At 36.7% G+C, this 21,972-nt stretch overlaps 1 protein-coding gene across 4 annotated transcripts in view; it reads right to left on the bottom strand.

Moving 5' to 3' along the window:
• Nucleotides 1–4,684: 4,684 nt before the first annotated feature.
• CCDC91 (coiled-coil domain containing 91) overlaps nucleotides 4,685–21,972 on the bottom strand; it is a 160,201-nt gene continuing 142,913 nt past the window's right edge. For all 4 annotated transcript variants that reach the window (XM_064462006.1, XM_064462017.1, XM_064462024.1 and 1 more), the window contains one exon: nucleotides 4,685–9,177. In XM_064462006.1, coding sequence (XP_064318076.1) covers nucleotides 9,025–9,177 — 153 coding nt within the window. In that variant the 3' untranslated portion in view covers nucleotides 4,685–9,024. The remainder of the gene's footprint in view (nucleotides 9,178–21,972) is intronic.

Genomic DNA, 21,972 nt, shown 5'->3' with positions numbered 1-21,972 from the left:
AACATGTCAAAAGAACTGCATGCATCACTTCCCTACCAAGCTGAACCCAAAGCTGAATGGTATGTGATGTCATTTCTGCAAGATATGCTGATACATGCTAGAAAAAACCTTGATAGTGGTGACAACTACTAATATTTAGCTCATTTGCAAGTATACATGAGTATCATCTTAGCATCCCGCTCCGTTTGTAGAAGTCTGGGACAATACAGCATGCGAAAGCATGAAGGGAGGAGAACTGGGTTATATAGCTATTGCATTATATCTGCCTATGCAAAAGTGAGCAAAGGCCCTTGTTCTGCTTAGCCTAATGGGTCAGGCTAAAACTGTTCTTCAGGACTTTCATAAGGAAAGGACTAAGACTACTTCACTATCTCTGTGCAAACCTGGAAGTCATGTTATTTGTTCTTTTTAACAGGTTGTTGTTTCACATGTTTTAGAGGTAATTAAATTTGCCTTTCAAATGAAACAAATCCCTAAATGGAGGATGATGATGATGATGATGATGATGATGATGATGAAAAGCAGTCTTCTGAGTAGTTCTGTCTCATCAGCCAATTTTAAGTGCTAACGGCACTGGACTGTTGCTTGACACGCATTAAGATACATACAATACCTTTCATTAAAAGAACACTGAATGTCTTCCTGTACTACCAATCTCATCCTCTATGCAAAGACATACCAGCAGTTTTCACTAGTGAAACAGAAAATAAAATTCAAGATCTTTTTATGCAGCCAGTTTCCTTTCAGTATAGTATCTGAAGTAGCTTTAATACAATGCACAACAGGCAGCTATGGGAAATTCAGCATTAGAAGGCCAATACAGCAGCACAGCATGTCGGGAACCACTGCTGAGTACAAGATGCATCGTCACTGTGAAAGCGCGATAAAACATTTCCCTCCAAGATTCAGAACACCTTATAATCTAAGTGGGGAGTTCTCCCTGTCAATTTTGACTAGGCTGATAGATTTGGTGAGAGAAATTGGCAGGATGACATCTTTGGAGATGGAAGCACCATGGCCCCAGCTGGACTCCAGGCTGGAATGCTTCTTAGTGTTTCTCTCTTCCCTTGTCAGAGTGCTTTTTGAGGGTGGTATAGCTGATTTTCCCGCAAAGCTCCGCTGGCAAGAAAGCAAGTCATTAGCTAGAAACAATAGCAAAATCCTGGCCTTGTTGATTAACAACAGGAGTAAAATCCACTAACAAAGTCTGATTTGCAGTCAGCAAAGAATACATCTGTTCTGTTGATTTCTGGACTCTTTCATAATAATATATATTTTTCAGAGCACTATAAAAATATTACTGACCAACAGGCTTTCTTAATTAATAAAACCAAGCACACTTGGCACTCCAGTTTTGTCTTCTTTAAAGGGAACAGTATGCATTTCACTGAGCTTAGCAACAGAAAGTCTAGAAACTGTGAATCAACTTTCACTATAATGCAGAAAACCTTTTTTAAAGTTGTTAATTGACATTTCTGAGCTTTGTCCCGGAGGCAGCTGTAATTAAATTATTCATGACACCAACAGTATACAAGGCACATAAAAGACTTTAATCCACTTACTGGCTTGATTTATTGAAGCTTAACCAGCAGGAAAAATATGATTGAACACCTAATTGGTACAGACAGTTGTGCTATACAACTGCTCTGTGAAAACCAGCATGCACTTCTGGATGCTTATACATCAGAATAGGCATTAACTTTTGACCCTAACATATAATAAACCGATCTACTATCCATTTGGATCCTTCTTAAATACAGTGGAGGATGACCTCATCATCCCCTCCTTCAACTCACTTGTTCTTTGAAGAATTTGACCAAGAAAAACTATCTTTAAAACTGTGCACACACATTATGACTATGATATTTATATTACATATTGTTATAATCAAATTGAGTGCAATTTGATGCTGATCCTGCTTGTAGTTATTTGTATTCTTCTGAGTAGTCTTGTCATTCATGAATCGTGTAACTATCAGTCTTTTGCCTTGCACTGCTGTCTTGTGCTTTTAGACATTTTTATTCCAATCTCTGTCAATGAAAAATTATTTTGTCTGAGACATAAACGCATTTCTTATTCCCAAGAAGACGAATAGATGATATATTATCTTTGAACACAACATCTGGATCCCTTTCCATTTTATTTGGCAGACATTTAAAAACTTCCCCATTGTGTATATAACTTTGTTTTTACTATTACTGTAACAATGAAGCAAGAACAATGTTACTATTACTGTAACAATGAAGTTCATCATCCTGATACAGTAGTACCGGCAGCAAGCACCATTCCTCCAGAGAAGCTCCCAAAACATTCTCTCCAGGATGCCCAGAAATCTCTATTGACATTTGTCAGACTAATGTGTTTGGGTCTCAACATGTCAGCCCTGAAATGCTTTGAAGATTTAGAAAGCATAAACTTTTATTTTGTTCTGAGGATTTGGGTGTCATTTTGAAGTACTGATTCTCATGCAGTACTATCTTCTGAGAGATGAGACCTTCTGGTTAAATTTTCTAGGTCCTGACAGAAACCACTGTTAAGCTTGAGAAGTTCTGAGTCCTGAAACCAGTTACTCTTTAAACTGCACAGGAAACATGTGAATCTTCACCTTTCTTTTTTTGTGACTCTTTTTGCTGTTTACATCTGAGAAGTTTGTAGGTTCAGATGAGTACTTTCCAAAGGATCCAGGACCTCCTGTCTGCACTTCTCATTCGAACCTGCCATCCCTCTCTATTCTGTGAAATCACGTCTTTTCTTTCTCTTAATATACCACAAAGTTCACATTATAAAAGAATACCTCTTTGTCTCTACTCCCTCACCAAGTCTCTCTCAATTCATCAACCACAATACTATTACTTTGTTTTTTCTGCATCTAGAGAACTTTTGTTCTTTCAAATATCCTTGCTCTCACTACCAAAGAGTATGGAGAGAAAAAAAATTCCACCTAGCTTACAACTCCTCCTTTTATTTTACCATCATGCTCATAAACATTTATGAAAACACTGTTCCTGTTGCCCTAGGGCAAGGAACATGTGAAAAACACACAAAAAACTCCTTAAAGACATGAGTTGGAAAATCAGATACGGAGAGTTTTCTGAAATAATCATGCTTTCCAACATCAGTGTTACTGTTAAACAGACCAAATGCTGTTGTATTCAGACAGCCACTGAAATCCTTGGCCACTGACAGTCCAGGACAGATTTTGACTCGTTCTAACAATAATCCATAAAAAACCCAAGATGCTTTCATTCGTACGACTCTTTCACCCTGACAAACTTATTAAGATTCACCCAGCTTTTTATCAAAACTACTATCCAGCTGCAAACTTCATCAGTCAGCTGAATTAGCAGGAGATAGAGCATTTCATAATGACTCCATTTTCTTTGTCAAGTAAAACTGGTAGTCAAAGGGCTACATAACAACTAGTAGCACATCACATTTACCTTCATGTTTCCACTATTGTCAAGCTTGATACTAATATGGACTGATTTGTAACTTTGTGATAGTGGTTTTGTTGATATAACTGAATGTGTTTTTTCTAGGCATTTCAGTAGGGACTACTACAGAGTCGCTATTAGTTCTGACATACCAAGGGAGAAGCAACTTATTTCAACAAGAACATGAAAATACATTGTCTTTAGTGGTAGTAGGGTAGTAATAAGACACATGTATCCACTCACCGAGGCCTCAGCCAACAGCTTATCCCCTTTCCCCAGTATACCATGAAGAGAACAAATGCTGGCATTTTCTTCAAAGAACTGGTAATAAAATCTCTTGAAATGACTTCTCGGTACATTTCCAGAATCATACAAAGACAAAGCTGTGTGCATTATATTCATTGTAGTCGCAATTGCAAAAAAGGTGAGGAAGGATGAAATTTTGAGCTGGAAATAACCAACAGCAGAATTCCTGCTGACTTCCTGGGAGCCAGAATTTTACAATCGCTCTCTAAATATTTATCACAACAAAAGAGTGGGATGTTTAAGTAATGGAATTTTAAAAATTATTGCCACAGAAACAGAGACTGGCCATGTATCATCACGACCAACTATCTTTCAGAAAATTTATGTAGCAAGATCAATGTGAAATCTTAACTGATGCCCTAATTTGGTAGTAGTACAGGAACTGAAACACCCTTCAGAGTTCACTCAGCAAAACCAATTCTGTTTCTCCCTTGGCTAAAGGGCCGCCTACCATTATACTGTAGAGCAGACCAGTTAAGAAAAGCTTTTTAAACTCAAAGCGGTGCAAATCCATTTGGCTTTTGTGAGAAGACAAAATATGAATGTCAATGAGTTGCCATCTGATGGCGATCTATATCTATTGATACAGATTTATTACCAAATCTGAAAAAACCCCAAATTGTAGTATTTTGTTGATAATTGTATTTTTAGGATATTTGTGTTAATAAACATCTCATTTTTTCCCCAGTATTCGCTGTCAAACTGTTTAAAAATGCCATCTGGAAAAAGTAGAATAGTCTGGATGTTTATTCAATAATACTTTCTTTGTATATTGTATTATCCATGCTGGACAATGGAAAGCATATAAAAAAATGCTGGTTTTGCAAGTCTGAAATGTGAGGAATTAAAGACAATATAAACAAATGTGGATCTCTGACGCTTATTGAAATCGTTATAAATACACAGCATGTAATATGTGGATAAAATAGCGACACAACACCTACCACAGGAAATTATTATTATTTTTATTATCACAGGATAATAAGGATTCGTATTATTATCACAGGAATGTTGTATCACTGAAAGGTGCTATAAGTTTAAAATACATGCTATATGATAAACAAGATCAACAAAAAAAAATTAATCATCTTTATTTTGTGTTGCTAAATACTGTGCTGTTACCAGCACCTACAGCTGGCTCTCACCACTTTCAGGACGTTGCTAATGCTAGCAATGCTTCCCACAGAAATGTAAACACCATCACCTACCACATGGCATGTGGCAAATGGCAAAAAGCAAGACTGACCTTTTGCTCCACGTATGAGGGAGCTTGATGAGGGCATTTTTAGCTACTGCACCACCATGGCAAGTGAATTGCTTAGGTAATGTCTACAATGAGAAGTCTACACACCGCAGTGCTTTCCTTCAGCTAACGAAGCATACGCTTTCAAAGGCAAATATAAAACCTGAGCCAAAGAGAGTGCAGCTCAGATGATTTCCCCATGAAGTTCAAATGTTCAAATGTGACCCTAATTCAACTGCAGTATTATTAGTTTTATGTAGGCTTAAAAATTAATCTATTGCTGAAAAAGGAATGTCACGTATGTTATAAAACCTTTCTAGACAGTATTCAGAATAGCCAGGTAAAAATTTTTACAGGTCAGTCACTCCTGCAACAGAGTTTACAGTACGTAAACTAGTTGAGGCAAACGATATATTTCAGTTAGCTCAGTGTAGGCTGCAATGCAGCTGGGGAAGCAGGAGGATGTACATGGCTAGTTAGACCATGCTGTGCTGTATGCTTTAACACCTACCCATCTGGCATCAAGAAAGCTAACTAGCTGTAAGCTAGATTGGGTATAACTCACTTTACATTTGCTAGCTCATTTTACATTTGGACTAAGTTGGTTTGATAACTGCACTGATGCTATACATGATCTGAAAGTCAGCATAAATTATATCTATCCACTTGATGAAAAATTTTTATCAGTCGCTATTTCCTGCTAGGAAATGAGATGACATCTTATCACAGGTTCCCTCCATCCAAGGGGTGGGGAAAAATCTGTAAGCTCAATATGTGGACATAAAAAATACACCATGGAAGAGCAGAGGCTGAAGTGCTAAAAGGGAATTGCAGTATGAACAGGAACTAGGCTCTTTAAGGTCATGTCTACATGGATAATTTCAGACAGTCAGGAATTAACATTGCCGTTTACTGAGCTGGCAGGACATGAGGCAACTTTTGATCAGACGCCAAAGTAAAGATGTACAAAAATCTCAAAATACTAATGAGATCTCAGACTCTGGAATGACTACCGCTTTTTCTTTGTTCTGCCTTCTTATGATGGAGTGAAGGAATTCAATGCTTCAAGGAATTCAAGTGTCACTTTGTCAATGAGATTCTTAGAGAACGGCAAAAATTCAAATATTCCCACATCTTAACCATAGACAGCATATAAAAATTGTGTGGCAAATAATTTCTTCTTTGTTAACGTCTTGTACACACATAGTCTCAGAGCTCATCTAGAATTCTGTAATGGAAGCAGATAGGGAACCAACAGAAACATACAGAAATGTGTAGGACTGTATGATATCACAGTATTCAGTATTAACTTAGTAAACTATTAGTTACAAATCCCACTGTTCTGATCTTCTCTGTTCTAGACCATCAAGTAGAAGTGTTAAAATAGAACAGGCCTGACTGACACCAGAGAGAGACACCGCTATATACACTGGACCTACCGTTACCCTGTCTTTTAGGTCACTTTTAACACACACGATTGTTTAAAACACTTCTCTACATAACAAGAGCTATGGTTTCTTTCTAATATGAAGTATATAAACATATATATATATATGTGTAATGTATATTATGGTTATATATCTGGCGATGTTCTAGACTGCAGACTCACTAACTTGAATGTTTTAGTCTTGAATTTCAATTCCAAGGATTAGTTCTAGGGCTTCTTGTTCCTCCCATTACATATCAGTCTTGCCAAAATTGTTACACAAGCAGCCATGCCTCAGAGGCAAAGTTCCATCCTATAGGCCTTGAACATATTGTTTGCTCTTACATGTCATTCTTCAGTCTATATGTAGAAATAATAAAAAAAAAATAATTGTGGTGTCACCTTCTAGGAGCCAGACTGGGTTTTGCAAACATCTCCCTGCCTTCTCTCCTCCCAAATTTCTACAAACTGTATTCTCCTACAGTTAGGCAGAAATAACGAAAAATAAAATTAAGCTTTAAAACTTTGGATGTGATATGGAGAAGAGGTGGTTATTGCATACTCCAAAGATTGCACACTGGATAGGTCTTTTTTTGCTGGATAACTAAATTTCTTCTCTGAGCGTTGGAGTTTTGAATGTAATCCAAGTTCCCAATCTGATCTTGTATGTCTGTGGTCTAATTCTGCTGTTTTGCTTACAGGGTAGAGAGAAAGATTGAAGGACTAAATCTTTCAAAGGTAAGAAAAAAATACCTACAGTTCTCTGTGACCATCACAATATTCAAGAGCTGAGATTAAACAACACATGATGTTCTAATGGGAAAGATACACCATAGCTGCCAGTGAAATCTTACTGACTCCAACCATAATTCCTCCAACAAGTGCTTTTACATATTGTTGCAAGTCAGAATGCAAAACTCTTAAGTAGGAGAATGCTGATAAAAACATGAATATTCAAGTTCATCTAGGGATTTGCTCATACCACATTTCCATAATTAAACATAGATTGTGAGACAGTACTAGACAATCAATTCTTCTTACACTGACTCTACTTTCAAAAAATATCCCACGTGGACATCTGTGTCATCTTTGGTGCAGTTGACAAAACCAAGAATTTCACTGGCTTAGGAACTATAAATAAGTAGGTGACTCATTAACACTGAAGTATTTTTTGGTCTGCCAGAAGAAATGGAAACTGATCAGTCAAACAAGAAATATCAAAAAGAAGACTGGATTTTCATCCATTTGTAGGGTGAGGTCATCATCTAGTAGAACCAGCATTATTTACTTCTTCAGTGAACCTTTGCATATAGAAGACAAAACCTTTGGTTTTGATATAAAAATGAAGCATGAAAAAAGATTTTGAAAACCCCTAAACTCTCTGCAATACTTATTTCATACTGCCAAATACATATGCAACCATTTGGTGTTTGCTTATTGTTATAAAAAAAGCAATTAATGAAAAGTGACTGTTGATGCAAAAACCCAAACAAAACCCCCCCACCATTGAATAACAAGAACCACACTAAAAAATGTCCGTAAGTCCCCCACTGAATCACAAGCTCACCATCAGAGATATCATTCTCAGTTTATTTACATTCCTAAGCATGAACATTTATTTTCCCTTATTTCATTCAGAACTCTGTTATAACTAAGGCCCCAAATCTACAATCAACAGAGTGTAGGCACAGAAATTCCCCTGCCATGCTGCCATTAGCAAGACTAGGAAGACCTACGATTTGATCCGAAGTCCAATAATGTCAGTGGGGAGTTTTCCTACTTCCATCAATGGGTTTAGAAAGGGCATCTGAGGTCAGCAAGCTGCACTCCTTATTCTGTCAGAAATTCCACTGAGGCAGTGCAGTATCAGTCTCCACATAATTACATACGTCTTCCTGAAACTGAGGTCAGTCACATTAATCGTACTTTCATGAGAAAACAATTTTTGGAATCAAACTAGCTTTGTAAAACAGAAGTAAAATACATACTATACATCGGTTATGGAAATGTTTTGCACTACTCTAAAAAGATGCATTATTTAGTTTTTAAACTTTTCTATTAGTAGAGCTGGGGTTGCTTATAAATGACTAAAGAAATGCCTGTCAACACTCTTATGTTTCAGGTCTGATTCTTCTGTTTTTCATCAAAAGCAGTAAGAAATAATAAGCTCCTCACGCTCACCTGAGGCAATACACTTGGGCACATACTTTGGAAATAGAAATGGATTTGTATCTGTATAATTAAATGTTTTTCTCAGTTTTTTTTTTAAATATCAAAAATACTGATAAATTACATCAATGCATGATGCCAGATTTAAAACAGACATAACAGGGAAACGTTTTCATTACTGCGGCAGTTATCTAGAACTTCAATCACAGGCTACTAGAAAATATAATGAAAGAAAAATCATAAATAAAACCAATTTTCTCCACGGATTTTTTCCCTCCCATATTCGTAATCTGATAAAAATTGTAAAACAAATAAATAAACCGAAGAACATAATCAACAAATATTTCTATCAAGCATAGTTTCAGATCAATCTTCAATCAACGAGACAATCCCAAATGTTAGAATATATTCATCGTTTTCTGGATTGGGATTTGTAGCTTCACAAATCACACTGTATCAGTGGTACTGAGGATGTCAGCCTCTCTGTTTTCCTCTGCAGTGGATGGCTCTTCCTTTAATAAAACGTTTAACTGTTTCTGTGCACAGGAGAGGAAAAGTTCCAAACTGTACAGATTTCTCTGACGGACAACTTGATCAAGCTGTTGAAATAAAAAAAGATAGATGAACTTTAAGAAAACCTGGAAATAAATGCCAGGATTTGTCAGCAAAAACTCAGCCATATTCAACAACAAACATTCAAGAAGCAAATGGGACAACAACAAAAGAACCTAAGTAACTGCTATGTGTGCAATTTAGTAACAACTTTTTAATGAAGTATTTAAATTCCTTCGAAATAAAATGCACATAAGCCTAAAAGTAACTTTCCAACAGCTGTCAAGTTCTATACAAGAAGTTTGAAAGAGCTAAACAACCTAGCTGCCACACTAGAAAAATCCCCACAGCATCTTTTAAAATTGCAGCTTTTGCTTTTATAAAAGACACTGCTTCTGCTTTAAAATGAATACTACATACAATTGCATACTCAAAAATTCAAAATCTAGTGTTAACTTAAATGGCAGCATGTTTAAATAGTTTCCACAGGGAAGATGGTAATATTTTCTGCCTACTTTATTTCAGCATTTTATTGAAGTTCCCTACTGTCAAACAATGTGTACTGTATACTTACTTGCAGTAAGGACAATGGCTCTTTCTTCCCCACCAAAACAGAGAAGAACACAATAACAAGACTTGGTATGTTATGTCATATAAAATACATAAAAACATGGTTTACTAAAAGGTATGTTAATTTTTTTTATACCGTAACATTAATAAATAAAATGCCCTGCAGAGTCTTAAAATTCACATCAAACAAATAATATCACATTCGAGAGATGTTTTCAACTTGACTGTCCTTTAATCACCCACAAATTCAACTAAATACATATATAAAAGTGACATAGGGTGACACTGAAAGGTAGCGGTACAAGGCTAATAGGACATAAAAGTTATACTACTCAAGAGAAAGGAAGTAATGGAATTTGGAAGAAGTCCAGCTCCATACTTCTGTCAAACTGTTGTGCATGAGTCCACAAGCAACGTCTTGAACTCTGCAACACCAGCAATAATGCTCATGTGAGGCCACATGGCCCTAGCAGACTAGGATCAACTGGTCTAGCAGACTGGTGGCAATCATCTGCAAATGGCCATATTTAAAAAAAAAAATACTGTGCCCCATGTATTTAGCAAACACAGCTTTAATTACAGCTTTCAACAAAAACTCTATTGCTATGGTATCCCTCTGCACATATATGCTCGCTATTCAGTAGTCCAGTTAGTTGCTCTAACAATCACTTGAATGGACATTTTGCTTTGTAACAGATATATGTTTTTAAAAAATATTAATACTGAATGCAAGGCAAAGTTAGCGATACCTTCCCACTTCACTTTGAAAATGCACTCAGGGCATAGCTGCAGTGCTGTGATTGAATATAGAAAGGGAAACATTTTTATGACCTTGTGCTTTGCTGCTCTGTAGGTTCCTCTAACATGCAAAACCAGGCTCTGGTAGTTTGAATATTCTGGTATTTTGTTTTAACAGAGATGAATGTGTCAAATCTAGTCACAAGCAGAATACACACGTATTTTCTAGAAGTCAGACAATCATAAAACTCTCCTTCAGTAATATGTCTGCTTGTACTTCTACTTCTGCAAATTTCCAGCTGTTCAAATTTTTGCATCTCTTAGCAAAAGCAGACATTAGCGCTCCATACATAGCCTGATGTGAACCTAGCTCACTGATTTACAACAGATTTTAAAGCAGATCTAGTTCAAATAAATTTCAGAAAAGTCTGCTCTTGATATATTTAAATAACAGCTGCTACTGACAAGAAAATGAAAGACTTAGAAACAGCAAACTAAGCTCTAAAGAAGCTGTATCTAGACAAGACAGTCTGGAATAAACGAGCATCATAAACACACTGTTGTGATGGTGCATTTCTTCTGATTTGAAAGGTATCTTGCCTCCTTCCTCTGCTCTGGTCCAAAATATAAAGAACATTTTGCATGGGGAAGCTTACAGATGTTTTTGTGCTTGTGACCCGTATTTCTCTGGAGAATGGGCAGATATACTGCAATTCACATAAAATCATCTGTTACGTCTTAAGAACGAACATGAGAAACAGCTTTCTTGAAACATATTATGCCATCAAATTCTGTTGCTTCTGGTAGATATATCAGTTGGAGGAGCTTAGCATGAAACCGATCTTCAATGGCTTCCTTTTATTGCGTATTATACATCTATACTCCTAGATGGTTCTTTATTGAGCTGTGACCCAGAGCTTTGGCTAAACTCTCCATAGTTCTTTCTTGCAGCCTTTCCTTGCAGATTCTGCTTTAAAGAGATCGAAGTAGCTCACCAGATGTGTGTTCTGATATGCTGCTGTTAACTTTCTTTAGCAAGGCAGCAATCTGAAATCGTATACAGTTAAATTTATTTCACCGAGTACTAACATAAATGTTCAATGTGTGTAGTGATTGGCTGCAATATGAACAAAACAGAATTTCTTCAGGCTTGAGAAAGATTTTAAAAGCCTCAAATGAATTAAGTACATGTTTGAGTCGTCTTTGTTGAACTCAGGCGTTTAGTTGGTAGTCTCCCTTTGTGCATAACAAAAGTTTATTGCCTGTTAAAAGTTTATGTAAATTCAATAACATAAAAATTCAGAATTCAGTTGCCCCTTGCCTGCTCAGTTTATGTATAAGCTTTGCCTTGAGCAGTACATTTTAAAATTCTGCCATGCTACAGTAAATGACAAAACACTCTGAAAAGAGTTGGGATCTTCACATAACACAAAAGATGAAGCAGCAAAATGATGCTGGCTTTGAAAATGGTACATTTGAATGCATTCGGGAGAACATTTCCATTAATGGAGAAATTGTCTGGGAAATAGGACCAAATCCAATGAAGCTTTGTTATATAATGCATTGTTTAATGAAGTGTTAGCAACGGACGCATTTTTTTGAATAGTGCCTCAACGTTGCTGTGGTTCTGCTTGCACAATATACTACGAGATGTGAAAATATGTAAGTAAGGCATTTTAAATCTTGTTTTTCTAACCAGTCTTCCCTCTATATTTTTAGGTCCTCTTCACTTCACGGAATGATCTCATTATTTAAACAAACATAAATGGACATCTGGCAAATTCAAACCGAATGTGACTCATATGCAAATGTAATCAGTATGAATAACGTATTAGGGATGGAGAATTTGCACAACCAAACCAACCCAACTGTTCAAATTCTACAGATACTGAAAAAATGCATCGTGTTGGTCCAGATGTATCATGTGAGAAGACAATTTTCTACATCATACCACCGCTGTTGTTATTACTAATCAATGTGTTTCTTCCACCATGTGAAAACCATCCAGTTCAAAGTTCCCAATTCTGTACATTGCATCCTACTGGCACAGCTTTAATTAGCTCAAAGTTTTAATGTTCCTGAGCTTCATTCTTTTAAGTTACTCAGCAGTATCTTTTTAACTCCGTACAGCATTTTTTTTTTTCTAAAGAACCAGAGGTTGCCTCTCTATGTACTTGCATGAAACCTACTGAGGAACTGGCTACGTAAGGTTTGGAAAAGCAGTTCCTGAACTCCATAGGGTCTATACCACTTCTGAAATTCCCACAGTCGTGACATATTCATCTTCCAAAAATGAGCTGATTCCTGCAGGACATTCTAACACATTCACTGCTGTTTTCTCTCTTCTGTTTAAACCTTTAGTCCACTTTTGAGATCTAAGTGTGATTCTGCCATCCTTCTGGCCAAAGATGACTGGATGAGACCCCCTGTGGGGTCCCACCTCAATCATATCCCTAGACCACCCATAATGACGTGCCTTTGAGCCACGCAAGGCATGCCCTGAAGGGAGGCATAGGCCTCAGCAGAACTCCTATCACTGGATGCAAGAATTTGACTTGTGAAATAAAAAGAAAGGCTCACACATAACTGTGCAGAATACCGCCACCAGGTGACTGCTTTCATCCCAGGCTGCTCTGTTTTACCTTAAGTCAATCCATCTTCCCCTGTATCACTTCATAAACCTATAGCTCAAACCAAAGTTAATTATTTTCTTAGCTCTACATTGTCTTAGCTTTTATCATACAGCTCAAATTTTCTGTAAAATGGAATGAAAGTCTACATGACTGATGTCTAAAGCAGAAAATAGTTTCTTACGTTAATAACTGACCATATACATCCTCCACATTTCCCCCCGTAACACCTATCTGCAAATAAATAAATATATTTTCATGGCATATGTGCTTAGCTTCCGCTACTGAATACTCTCCAACCAGTGAAACATTTCAAATTGCTGGAAGAGAAACACAGTCAGAACTCTACAAATAACTACTATATGTCTGAATTATATTATCCATTACTAGTAACTAACAAAATATCTTATGGAAAATATAATTTTAGGTTTAGCACTGAAGATTTAAGGACGAAATTCTGATCTCACCATAGCAAAGATATCTTTCGATATTAATCTCACTGTAGCCCAAAGTTCACCCAGGAAAGTGAAGAAAGCAAAATTAATGTTACATATGGCTCTTCAATTTTCCCTTTTGTGTAAACATTAAGACGTTCAGAAGTATTTTCCAAAACTATTTCTCAGACAATACAATTTTCCAATACCATATTTGTAGCTGTAGAAAATGGGAGCTAAATTTAGACATATATTGAACAATTTACCTGTACTTCAAATGATAATTACATAATTAATGTATTCAAATGCAGTTCAGCTCACTATTCTGACTCTAATACTAACATGAGTAAACGCTGTAATCTTTTTATCATGAGATTCAACAAATACAATGACTGGAGATTAAAAAAGAGCAAAAATGTTGAGTAAAAAGTTTTTATTTTTACTTTTATTACTAGTGTTTTTCAGGGTTGATCACACATATGTACACTGAAAAATAAATAAAAAATAATCATGTCATTATAATTCAGCGAAGCAAAGCAGTTTCCCTTAAAGGCTGTAAAATCAGAAATAGGCTTGCAAGTCCTTTCTTATGAAACTCATGCAAAGTAGTACATCAAGAAAATATTCTAGCACAGTGATATGAAAGTTTATATTCATTTATAAAGGGAGGGGTCGGTAGGGGAAGACTTCAAATTCAGCCAGGTATCCTTGACACTCAAAGAAAATCATGTTCATGCAAAGACAGGAAATTTCAAATGCAAAATGAATGTTTTGGGGAATTGAAAACACAGAGATCGATGTGTAAGAGAATGTGTTCTGAAGATCAAGTTTGGCAGGTCCAGATTGCTGAGGCTGATATAAAGGCTTTCCATTTAGCTAGTGTTTACAAGTAGCTGCTTGTTAGCTGTTGAATAGAATTCACTGCCAAGGTAATTCTTTAACGTTGAATATTGATTGGCCACAAGTAATTATTTATAGACAACATCAAGGCATCATTACATTTTTTTCAACTGACTAGTAGTATGAGCAAATCTACGTATTTCCTGTCCCCTTTCTAAGTAACATTCAGTAGAAACAGGACATGCACAATAATCCAATGAAATGGACTAGTGCAACTTAGTCTTAGGATTCTTCACATGTACTGTACTGGATACTGGCTAACAAGCCCAGTGTTCAGCAGAACATTACAGTGTAGCTAGACTCATAAATGGCTTCTCATAATTTGATTGGTAGATGTCCCTCTGAGGAAAAGTCAATGATGAGGGTTTTTTTGGTACAATTTTAAGATATATAGCTTTTGTTCCCCACTCCCCTGCTCACCCACACTAGTGAATGAGCCTAACATGATTCTGAAAAATTTTGTAGCTGCAGAAGTTCAGCTATGTGATTATATTTTCTAGTAAAGCTATGGACTCAGAAAGCTTTCCCAGTGCACTAACATGAACTTCTCCCCACAGATTCAACAGAAGGCTTAAAAAAATTCCCTAGCACATTAAATAGACCATATAAAAAAATTATTACATTGAGGAACCTGCAAATCTGAGAGTTGGATGAGGAAACAATGAACTACTTCCTCTCATTTCTATAATGGATGAGAAGGAAAACAGATCCATATGGTACAGATGTGCAGCAGAGCTTATTTTAGAGTTAATCCCAGAACAGGACATTTTTGTCTGTCCACCTGTGAATTTCTACTATTGATAACACTTACTAAGTATATAAAAACAAGGTTCTCCATGGCTGTAATTTATACAGTATCTGCTACACATTAGAAAGCCATCAGTGTTCAAGACTGAACCTCTAGGAAAGAGTGAAGTTTAATAAATTATATTGCCATGTGAAAATGGTTCTTTCTCCTTAAATAAATAATGCTGCAACTTCTAAACCTTAAGGATTTTATGCTCTGAACTTGATCAGTGAGACCATTAAAATAATACCATATGTTGGACACATCTTTAAAACAGATTTGCCTAGTCTGCTGAAGGTGGTGGGAAAACACCCTGTCAACCCTCTCAGAATCTCCACTGTCTCCCAGCTGGACACAGGAATGTAAGAAAATACTAACTTTCTTTCATATAAATAAGAGAAGGAAATTTGCCTTCAGTCAAGGAAACTAGATTGAGTGCATAAAGGAACTAAAAATGGTTGCAGCACCTGCTCAGACTACTGTAGAAGGTGAAAAATGGGCATTATCTAAACGCACAAAAAATAATAATAATGGAAATATTATGTGTAAAAACACATGAGCAACCTCCAGGGTCTCCTACCTACTTAATAGATTAGGAACACAGAATTCCTCAACCAAGATATTTATAGACTATAGCCATACACTAAATACATAGAGTTAGCATAATTGGTCTAGCAATCAGATTCAACATACTTAAGACAAACATACAGAAATATATGCAAACAGTACTTAAGCATCTGAATATCTCATACAATGAATGAAAATGATTACAACTTGCATAATATTACAAATTGAGGCCCTGAAGCTGCAAACTTTTGGATGCAGGCAAAGCTTTGACCGCAGTAGGGCCTCTCCCAATATTAGTCACCCATGTATATTATGTGGATAGAAAACTCACTGATTTTTAAAGGTTTCCAAAACAAAAGCTTTTGCAAAAGCTTGTTGAACATGTAGAAATCAAGTGTCTTCCTTATAGCTTAATATCAAATGCATGGAACATTCTGTTTAAATATAAGGAAGTTAGATTTTTTTTTTTAGTACTGATCTTTCCCTTCCTCCTCACTTTTGAGGAGTGGCATTCCACTGTGCATTTATCAATATGCACAGCCTTTGACTGTTCTTTCCAAGATTTATAATGCCGACATGAAAGCTACAGGGAATTGTGAAGTTGTTAAAATTCACTTCTATTTACAGGCATTGAAGCAAAGTGCACTCTGCCATTTCTGGTTCCCTCTTATGAGGAAACCTCTACTAAAGCACACGCTATCTTTAGTGTCAATACGTCCTGCTCCTCTTTCTAAATAGGAAAAAAAAATACTTATATCACAACCTTGTGTCCTTCTCTAGTTTAATGACTGAAGGGTATTAAATAGACTACTTAAAAATTAGGAAAGCAAAGATCAGTTCCACTACTAAAATAAATAACAAATCAATTAAATTTGGTACCAGCACATTAAATGAAAAATGCATATATTTGAACTAACAAGAGAGTAGAAAGGGAATTATTTTGCAGACTGTTTCCAATATTTTATAGACTACAGGCTGAGTAACACTAGCTTAGACTGGGTTGGTTTCAAACAAACCCAGCTTCCCACATGTTATGCCACACAGGACCAATTCATATTTTCCTCTGGGCATGATATTTTCTACTGGTTGTGAGAACGAAAAAAGAAAAGCAAGAAATTATTTGAGATAGACACAAATCACAGAGGTTCTGGCCATCCCCTATTTATTCAAAATACTTTTATGTTATTCCTGTTGATACTCAACATCTTAACGCTCATTATACTTCTCTGAATGCTATTATGATTGTTTTACAAATGGAGCCACGCAAGTGAATCTATGCTGTATGTCTTCCTGAGCAAGGTCTGATTCTGTGCAGCATGGAACTGTGCAGCGTCTGCAAAATCTCTGAATGATAAATGGTTAGCAGTTGTTTCTGGCAAGTGTCTGTATTGCTTCTGATATAAATTATACTACAGTCCCCACAAGGTAGGCACAAAGCAGAACACTAATCACAATGTAATTAAGGGTCAAATTTATCAGATCACCTCCTCTGATAGGGAAGTGGGAACTAGAGATATATAACAGCACCTAAATTAAGGATCTGTAAGCAACTCAGAGTGCTTTCTATGCAGGCGCTTGTCAGATCCTGAGTACTCATAAGGGTTAGAAGTCCTTAATAGCGGTGTTTTTGTTTTTTGGTTTTGTTTTTTTTTTCTTTATCTTGAACTGTTTTAAATACCCAAGTCAGTCTTAGGCACCATCACATGCTGTTTTAATATGGCTACAAATGACTTGGCAGAGATTACACAGGGCTTCTGTGGAGCTTCATAACCACAAATTACCATCTCTCCTGGAAAGTGCCTGAAGACTATCAGACTATGCTTCCTGAAAAGCCCTGAGTGCAGGGTTGGGTGCTAGGTCTGGTACCAAAGATCTGCTTCATTTGTCAGTATGCATACATGTTCCAAATTAATCCAGGGTAAGCATGTTTGGTTAAAAGCAACTGCAATTTTCCTACATATATAAATTACTATTGTTATCAAACCAAATAAAAATGTTATCTGATGGGCTCATGGTGAGTCACGCTCACAGAATTGCCTTGCAGTATTAAGATGATATCTACAGAACTGGGATAATTAAGTGTAACTGAAAAGCAAGCAGCAAATAAAGACATTAATGGGAACAATATTTATTACTATGAGAATGTATTTTACACTATCAGAGAATAAGTATGTAAAACTGAAATAATCATTGTATCATAAGTATTTGCAGTGGATACAAACTGAAAAAACTACCCTACTAATGTGCACAACTGGGCAACCATAGGGCAAATCTTTCCACAGTTGTATAACTGCTATTCCATTGCCATTAGTGCTTCCTAAATAACTATACATAATTTGATTCTTCATTAACAGGGGATTCACCAGAAGCACAATTTTCTTGCCTCTAAGAAGAACTATAACCAGTGGTTAATAATGTACCTCACAGAGAATCACTGTTTTAGACTGGGAGATAAAACCAATGCTATATACAAAGCTGAAACTTCCAATAACATAAGGAGTCAGGCTGTAGCTGTTCTACTTAGATATCAAGGAGACTGGAGTTATATCACACTTATCTGAAGGTTCCTGTGAAACTGTGGAACTATATGCCACTAGTTATCTCTAAAGCAAAGTGTCCCCTAATACCACACTGGAGTTTAGTACATACTGAAGTAGCATGAGAAATATCCTACCTCTTAGATTTGATGAACACTTGACTTAACAGTCACGTTTTCACTTTTCATTTTAATGAAACTTTAATTATAAGATGTGACAGGATGAAACAGTATATACTTGAAGGCACAGGCAAAGATGATATCTTGTGAAAAATTCCATTGTAGATTAAAGTTGATGGATTCACATGAAGAAATTCAACAAGGAAAATCAGCCTACAGTGAATCTGTGATAAATTTAGTGTTAAGTCAGTGGGAAGCATATATATGCATTAAAATAAGGAAGCATTAAGATTCAGAAAACAGAAAATTAATTTTCTACTATTCAGATAGGTATTTCTGAGACCACATTTACTACTGGATCTCTTCAGTATTGAGAGGATTACAGCTTTTGTTAATGCTTTTTACTCACACATTTTACTGGAAACCTGTTTGGAATATGAAGCCAAACTACTGCAGCAAAATTCAGGGCAGCTGCTGCAGAAGCACTTCATAAAGCTGCAGCTGCAACAATATCATCAAAGACAAGACCTCCTTCTTTCAAAACATACAGAGATGGAGTACCCATTGCTCTCAGCAGGTCATCATTTACAACACCACAGGCAGAAGATTCCAAAGGAGGAGGGAAAAATCACCAGCAAAACAATGATCTGCAGGCTTTATGCTCTACACAACTCCAGATTATTTCTGCAACTGCCAGCCAGAGGAGACTTCTTAACAACACAACTATAGTATATTCCTCAAAGTAGCTTTCTTTAGTTACTAGACTAACTATTCTGCTTCTTTTCCAGATGCAGATTTGTATGAAGGCTTTGGAGTGAAATATCATCAAGGAGACACAACTGCAAATAGAATGGGAACTTTTTACCTTAGCAATACCTTATTTTATATTAATGAAAAAAGAAAATACAAGAAACCATTGCTAAGCAGGGCAGGGAGGAGGAGGGCAAGGGAGGGAAAAATACCCTCGACCAAATAATGAGTCAGTAGTCTGCAGCAGAAAAATAACATATATACATACTAACTATACTCATATATTTAAGTCTCTGAAGTATCCTGCTAAATTTCTAACACATGGGTAAAGACTACTTAGTCTTTTTATTATTCATGCTGACATGAATACAAAAAGTAAATGGGAAACTAAATCATGTTGCTTCATCTATCTAATCTTACTATTGCTGTAGGTAAGAAGACTTACTTATTTACATGTTTCTCTAGCTTCATAGATGATTAAGTCTCAAATTTTGACCCTACTGGCTTTGCTGCAGGAATCCAATTGCAGAAAATGAGCATAAGAAAGATTCGTCAAAATACCTATGGTAAGGCCAACCTTCCCATTTACTTTTTAAAAAATCAAAGTTCAGAAGAAGGGGAAAAACTGTAAAAGAAAAAGACATACATGAACAACAGAGCAAAGAAGCCGCAAAATTTGGGATAAAAACAGCTTGAAAATTTCTGCATACAACCAGTTCTGAAATGTTTCCAAGAATTCCCCAGCTAAAAACTCAACAAAAAAAGTAAACAGATAAAACAACTGAGGTTAAAGTATCTCCACATAAAAGGGCTTGGGTGTAAATGAGAAGCAGTACAAAAAACCCAAACAAACACTGAACTCCAAATATTCCTCAGCAGGAGCAAAACACATTTAGGAACAGAACAAACCGTGTGGAACAGTCACTGGAGGTGACTTAGAAATTAAACTTATGTTTTTAGAAAAGGTACAGCATTGAAGAAGGTGTCAGGGTGACATGCAGCTGCTATGTGAGGAATCCATTCCACGGAAGTTCCCTAGTAACCATAGATGTCTGCAATGCCAGGAGGACTTGGCGTACTGACGCTAAGAGGAGTTGTCCGCAGGGTGGAGCAGTGAGGAGGCATCGTGGCCAGGCTCTGTGATAAATGGGAACTCGAGGTACCATGGAGCTGGTACGCTGCGTATTTGCCGCCCTGGGCCAACAGTCTGTCATACTTTTGACAAAATGCTGTCCTTTTGGTGAACTCTGCTCATTATATCATCATGGTAATACCAAAACACACCTCCATCCCAAAAGTTACCTGCCTCTAAGGTGCAATCACCCCTCACTGGGCATGCGCTTTGAATTTCTTCTAGTCTACACTTTTAAAAGTAAAGCGAGGAAATTTTACACCAGTCATAATAAAGGTATGCATGACTGGAGTCACTCAAGCTCCACCTGAAGATAAAAAATAGTATAAAATGTGTGAAGAGGGTGTTAGGGAAGATACCACTGTGTACCACTCTGACTTCTGGGACCAGTCGACGGGCTGGGCCTCTCTTCTCCCCCACTGGTAAGATCGGAAACCTCTATAGGGTCACTTTAAATGCCTAATGTATTAGAGTTGCTTTGCTTCATATTAGAGTTGCTTCATATTTGTTTAGCATACTTGTAGCCTAGCAGCGTACTCATATCTTTGGTATTTATGTGTGTCTTGTAACCAGCAATCTTATCACTGGTAATCCAAAGAACCTGTGTATCTGTTGCTTTAATAAACTGCACTATTTGCTAATCTAGCTGTGATTGTTCTCACTGAATGTGACCGGCCGGGGCATTTGCGAAATCAGTTACTAACAACAAATACTCTGATGAGTGGTTACTTCTACAACCCACAGAAAATAAACCATTGACCAAGTCTGAGACTAAAACTGGACTTAGCGGCACCTAGACTCCTCTCAGAGAAGTTTAGAAAGCAAGGGGATCCTGTCTGAACCTCGTGACTCAACGGTAGGGTCTTTCCCTATCCACTCCTCAAACGCCTACAATTAACGCAACAACCATCCTTATGCATGACGTTATTCACTGATTTTATCTGTGCAATGAACGAAAGAAAAAAATCATTCCCTCTCAGAACTGTACACCTAACAGAATTTGTTAAGTAATGGGATTTTGTGGTGACCCTGCAATTACTCTAGGCTTATCCTATCCTGGTACATGGACAGAGAAATTCTATGACCACAAAGTTGTTTTTTTTTTTTAGAAATAATTTTTTAAAAATTAATTAAAATGCACCTGAGTTCTGGATCATCACAACACAAATCCAGAGACCACAAGAGCATCCTTGCATGTCATGGAAATGCAGTGGAAAAAAAGGCCTTCCGTATTCTGTCCTTGTCTCTTTGGGGCTCAATTCCAATGTAATTAAAATGGTATCACAGAAATCTAGGGATGGAAGAGACCTTGGCCCAATTTCTGACCTTTGCACTGAGAACTTACAATAATGTCGACCAGAGTGGAACAACTGCCTCCTCTCTTGTGATTTGACATCCTTGCAGGTGCTTGACAAAATGCCTTTGCTGAGCATGTCCATCATTAACTTTCTAAGACTCTTTATGATGCTCTTGGTGCCAAGAGAATGGTACAACAGGGACTTATAAAAAGCCAAGGAGTTGGCCTATGACTAAGAAAATAAAATTGCAGATGATTTGCTTAGCTTTAATTAATCCAAGTTGATCATATTGAACTGACTATGCATCAAGTACAAAGTAATGTGGATTACAATGACTTAAAAAAGAAAATTTATGACTGTTACTGTGTTACCAAAATACC

Source organism: Phalacrocorax carbo, chromosome 1 (assembly GCF_963921805.1).
Source record: "Phalacrocorax carbo chromosome 1, bPhaCar2.1, whole genome shotgun sequence".
Lineage (NCBI taxonomy): Eukaryota > Metazoa > Chordata > Aves > Suliformes > Phalacrocoracidae > Phalacrocorax > Phalacrocorax carbo.
Note: the sequence above shows the minus strand (reverse complement) of the source record. Positions and strands in the feature narration are given on the sequence as shown.